This window comes from Neovison vison, chromosome 11, assembly GCF_020171115.1.
Source record: "Neovison vison isolate M4711 chromosome 11, ASM_NN_V1, whole genome shotgun sequence".
In the NCBI taxonomy this organism is placed as follows: domain Eukaryota; kingdom Metazoa; phylum Chordata; class Mammalia; order Carnivora; family Mustelidae; genus Neogale; species Neogale vison.
The window spans coordinates 63,597,133-63,603,132 of record NC_058101.1 but is presented as its reverse complement, the minus strand read 5'-3'; the positions used below and the strand labels follow the sequence as shown (position 1 = coordinate 63,603,132).

Here is a 6,000-nt window from a genome sequence, read left to right as displayed (position 1 = left end):
CTGAGGGGGAATTTAACATTTTAAGAATGTTTTCCTCTAGGTGAAAAATTCTCGTTTTTCCCCTAATGAATAGATCACAGATTTCTAGTGTAAAATAATCATTATGATGAATAATAATAATATAAAGTGTGATCAAGTTGGATGGAGCCTTGAATTGCCAACTTTGGTTGTATTCTGTGAGGAAAACACATCACCGACTTGGGATCCTTCCCCTCCAATCTTTATGTTTCTAATTCAGTTTGAGCCTTTTGACTCAGAGGCACACTGCCCATCCCACCCAACCCCAAATAAGAACAAAGTTATAAGAAGGAATGTCCAAGAAATAGTTTTATTTTAACAAGAAACAACAACTGACTTAAACACAGCCAGGAAGTCCAGCATCTCTCGGGCTGCTTCCAGCTCTTGCCCCCTACTTCATGAATTCAGCCCGGCAAGAAATCTGACATGCTGCCCGGGTCACAGTGAAGAGAGGAGCAGCCCTGTGATTTCCTGGAGGGAACAGGACAGTGCCAATGGGGGACAGAGAGTGACAAGTGTGCAAGACACGTAGACTTACGTGGGTAACATAATTGAGAAATAGGCTTGGTTTGAAGGAGGAAAATAATGATCGTTTCTTGTTTTTAAAATAAAAATATAAAACCACACTGTCCATTAAAACATCTCTTAATATACCCAGGAGACGACATTGACAGCCCCAAGCATTGATTCCTGATGTAAAAAGTAAAAACCGGAAGTTGCTAAGAAAAAATAAAAACACACCTGAACTTTGAACAGGGATAGACAGAGTTCAAAGACTCCAGAAGAAAAGTTGAAGGGGTTCTAAACACCAAGCTTATTTCTATAGAAAGTGACCTGCCAAATGAGTGACATAGCAAGTTTCTCCAGACAATGACGGTGATGCCCAAAAAATGTGGTTACCATTCAGTGAGCGGTGCATGCTGGGTGCGCCATGCGCCTGATGCCATTGAGCCCTACAACAACCCTGCAAGGCTGGTTTTATCATCACCGCTTGAAAACAAGGAAATGACACATAAGTGATTGTGCAGTTTTGCCTAAGGTCTTCTGGTTAGTAAACAGCAGGGCTGGATTCTGGAGGAGACTGACTGCATCTGAGCTCTGTCCCTGGCGCTACAGTTTCTCCCCATTCAGAGGCCGAGTGCTCCCCCAACAGGTCCTTCGGCAGTCTGTTCCTTGTGTGAGTCCACTGTCCTTCTAGAGTGAACTTTCTAGTCACCCATACTTCTCTATCTGTCAATACAGGACCACCTCATCAATGGCATTTGGGGACCCTCTTTAAGACAATGCTGAGGAGACCACTTCACACCCTTTGCAGGAAAAACACCTAGAAGGGGGAAGGGGACTCAAAATTTGGCTATAGGACTCAGTTTGGGGAGAAACTCTGATGGCACTTGATAGGAGCAACTGATGGTCAGTGACTTCACCTTCCGAAGGGCATCCCGGTGCAGGGTGTGGGGTGGGGTGGGGAGCTGCTGAAATTATAGGTGGGAGGCAGTCTTCTGTGAATAAGGGCAGACGTGTACCTGCAGCATTGAGACCCAGGGGACCAGGCTGGTGTGCAGGTCATGCCCTCTTCCAGGGTCAGAAAGACTGGCCTGGCAGAGAGGCAAGTGAATACACGTCAGGTTTTGCTCCAGGATTTGGGAATGGTGTTCCCATTGGATGGGCAGGAACAGAGATATTTATTTTGACACTGAGTTGCATTTTCAAAAGTACTGGGTGACAAGCCATGATGGTCCAAACTGTAAAGTTGGGATGGTCTAACTGCTTTGTGGGACAGGAGTGCACTTCAGATACCAAGGTTGTATTTTGCCTGTGTAAACAATTTCAGAAATGTCACAGGTTTTCCATGTCTGCTAACCATTTGGTTTTTCCCAATAACCTTGTAGTTTTAGGTGGGACAAAGAGCTGTTTTAACCCCTTTGGCAGATGCAGAAAACAGGCACAGGAAGGGCAAGGTTGTCCAAAGTCACTCAGAGAATCAGTCAGGCACCTGGGGCAGGAACCTGGCCTTCTCAGCTCAAGTTCAAGGCTGTCTCTCTGCATCTGATGTCATCAGGGGTGAGACAGGGGTCATCGTGGCACAGAGAGGGGCTTCCAGTGGGCAGGACAGAGATGTGTGCAGTCCCGTCAGGTGGCCGCAGGTGGTGGCTTAGCTGCTGCAGCCACGGGAGCAGGCGTGGGCCAGAATATTGTTGTTGCGTCCGTCCTGGAGCTTGCCCTGGGTCTGGCTCCCAGCCCGGCCTTCTGTGTCCATGAGCTGGCTGCTCTGTCCCTGCTGCCTCCTCAGCCTGCAAACAAACACAGCACAGACCTGAGATGGTGACGTGGAGTAGAGGGCAGCGGCATGGCCAGCAGATGCATTTGTGCAAACAGGGCAACTGGGAAGTCCTCAGTCCATACCTTCCCCGGGCCAGAGTGTGGTGCCCTAGAGCCATGCAGGCCTGGGGTCCAAGCCTGGGTCAGGTACACTCCTGTGTTAAATACAGAGCCTCTGTTTCCCCATCTGTAAAATGGAGAAAACAATTCCTGTCTTATAACTCTCTGGGAAGTCTATAGATCACGCGTGTAATTCACAGTGTCAGTGTAGGTGATGAGTCCTACGCAGCATTCATTCCTGTGTATGTATTGAACGTCCACTGATGTACCAGCTATCCTGCCAGGGAGCAGGGGAAATCCTGGCCAGCACAGTAGTCATCTTCTCTTTCCTCATGGAGCTTACTCTCTAAATGGGACAATAGACACTAATCAAACTACCTGTCAAATAAATATCCAAACGGATGAGCGCCCAGCCTTACAAAATGGCCCATGACAGACTGTCAAGGGAGCATGATTTTAAAGATTGCATTTCTTCATAGCTGGCCTCCTGGTCACCCTCCACATGATCTAAGATGTCAACATCCTTCTCCTTGTGACCTGCAAGTTCAGGTTCACGCAGTATCCCACAGCTGTCACTGCGTGTATGGTGCAGGCAAAAAATAGAATGGAGCATTTAGGGAGGAAGAACATAGCTCTTTGTACTTGCTTCTCAGGAACTGTTGGTCAGGCTGCTGAATTCCAGGCCTTGGCTTCCCTATCTAAACCTGGGATTCTACCATTCACTTGGAGGAAGCTAAGGGGATCAGAGAGAATGTGTGTAAATTATCTACTACAGGGCTGGAAATACTAAGATTGCCACCATTCTCCTTGTTCTGAAAGATGCACGTTTCAGCCTGAATTTACTTTTCACATTAGGAGGTTCTGTCAAAGAGTGCAGACCTAATGCCTGACTCAGGGCAGTGTGGATGCCCCCCAGTGACTACAACACAGTCCATGGCCTTGACGGGTCACAGGACCTGTGTGTGTGAATGTGTGTGTATGTGTAGTGTTTGCAACAGTGTCAGGATATGAGTGAGTCCTTCGAGTTATGGCGAAGTAGCAGCAGCAACACAATATTTTGAAGACCGTCAACTTGGTGGCCACTGCCTCCTACCCTTTGTCCACCTGAAGGGGCAAGGACCAGGTGTGCAGTCCCTCTGGCCCTGAGGCTTGTGGCTGTCCAGGTTAATACACCTGGGAAAGGAGGTTAGGGTTGACATTCATTGTCTTAGTGGAGGAGGGTTCAGCTCCCAGAGGGCAAGCTGGGATCCAGAGGACAAAGCAGGGGAGGCAGGGAGAGTCTAGTGCAAGGGGTGGGAGTAGTTGGACTTCCTGGGCAGGGCTGGGAACTGCTTGGGAAACTTTCTCCCTTATCTCTTCTCTGTCCTCCCCTCTACCCTGGGACACTCTTCCAGGCACCTCTGGAAAGAAAATCAGATCATAACTAGGGAAGACTTAAATGGTTAAAAAACTAAATGGAAAACACCTGTACTTCCAAAGTAGGACATCCTCTTTGGTTCACATTTGCAATGCCATATAATTCTCTGGGTGTATCACAAGGGAAAGGTGAATCCCATTAGGATTTTCTTTGAAATGCTCAAACATAGCACAGATGGCATTACTGTCTCTAGACTCTTGTACTTCTCTGATACAAAATATAGCTTCCAAAGTTGCATAATAAAGAGTGGAGAAGATGAGGAAGAGATGGATTTGGAAGTCTTGAGTAGGTCAGGAAAGGCTTCCTGCAGGAGGCAGCATTTAAAGCTGGACTTTAAGGATTGGTATGGAATAGGGGTAGCATGAGGGAGGGACAGGGATTTGAAATGAAGGGACAGGAGTGAGGTAAGGCACAGAGAGTAGAGCAGAATATGGCAGCATGGACCAGCATCCTTTCTTGAACTGATGGTTTAGACACTTTGGTAGAACTAGCAGTTTCAAAGTCCCATACATATTTTTTTGTGACCATGAGTACTATACCCTAGAGCATCAACTAAATGAGGTATGGGTCATCTCCTGGCAATCTATCATCAGATTCAGTGTGAACCAAGGTTGCTAAATGAAGAAAGAAGGACCTTTCTCTAAATTTCCATCCATCCACCTATAGCCTATGGAGCTGAAATTCTAACCCAGCTCTAGGAGGCATCAAAGCCAGCATTCTTCCTACTTCCCTCTATATCTGTGCCCCAACTCACCCACCAACCATTCACCATCCATTCTCCACCCACTCATCCATATGTTCATCCACCTACTTACCCGTCTCCCCATCCATCCATTTATTCATCCATACACCCACTTTTATCCGTCCACCCTACTGTCCTACTCCCAGCCCATCTATCCACTCCTCATTCACTTACATATTTACCTCCCACCCACCTTTCATATACACACCCATCCATCTACCTCATCCATTCATCATCCACACATCCTCCACCCATCCATCCTCTCACCTATTCTTCATCTAGCTCCTTATCTACCCAGTCACCTATCCATCCATTTGTCCACTTCATCTATTCACTATACACCAATCTGTTGACCTCCTCACTCAGCCCCATTTCCCATCCACCCATACACCTTCAACTATCATCTATTCATTAGCTTCCCTTCTACCCACCATCCATCCATCCATCCATCCATCCACCACCCTCCCAGCTTATCAATGTCTTTCCACCTTCCACCCACTCACCCACCCATTCAGTACCCTCCCCTTCTACCAGCACTGCCGTTGGCTCACAGTGGAAGGGACTGCAGAGCAGGACACAGAGAAAACAGTGAACATTCACTGTGACAAAACTTCTGCTGGAAGGGAGTGGCATGGTATAGCACTAAGGGCCCAGGCTTAGAGCCAGGCTCTTTCTGTCCCTGGGTCTACCACTTACTAGCTATATGACTTTGGGAGGCTGGATTCAAGCCCAGAGCTATCATTCCCCCAGTTCCCTGCTCTTTCTACCAGCTCCTGTGCCATTCAATCCTGACCTGGAGGGAAGAGAGCATAGAATGATTTTTTCATGCTCTGAAGGAATTAGAAAGGCTCATGTTGTTCAAATAGGAATCTGTGAACCAAGACAGAGATATGAAACCATTATGATTGTGGCTCTGAGAGCTCACTTATGTGACAAGCCCACAGCTCAGTTATCTGTAACTCTGGAAGAAATGAAAAAGGATTTTGCATATCCTACTAGTCTGCTGATGCAAATTGGCTGGTTATCTCCGGAATGGCAGGAACATTTAATTTTCTCAGGCAACTTATCAAATTAATTGTCAGCTTTGTGGCCAGGATTCCAAGTGACAGACATGAGTTTCATCAACCTCCTGAACTCTACCATCAGATGCCAGAAGGAAGCATTCTGAGATAGCGAACCTTGACCAAGGAGAGTAAGACACACATTAAAATTTGTAATAAATCTGGCTGGAGGCATTTTTTCAAAGGCATAGCATTTGAGAAGAGTAAAGTAAAATGATTAACAATCAAAGTCATTTCAAATCAAGCTACTTCCCACACGCAGGATGGAGTGAGTCTGCTTAATACCAACATCCATCTGCTATGGACTTTCTATAGGTGAGGCCTGACCTCTGATGTGAGAGCCTGGTTTTCATGAATGCAGTCAGTATAAAGTGCTTTCACAC

The 6,000-nt window shown here is 46.8% G+C and overlaps 1 protein-coding gene across 1 annotated transcript in view; it reads right to left on the bottom strand.

Moving 5' to 3' along the window:
- Positions 1–309: 309 nt before the first annotated feature.
- The window catches only part of STK32B (serine/threonine kinase 32B), a 414,607-nt gene continuing 408,916 nt past the window's right edge, over positions 310–6,000 (bottom strand). The window contains exon 12 of the mRNA XM_044226223.1: positions 310–2,309. Within this exon, the coding sequence (XP_044082158.1) occupies positions 2,171–2,309 (139 nt within the window). The 3' untranslated portion in view covers positions 310–2,170. The remainder of the gene's footprint in view (positions 2,310–6,000) is intronic.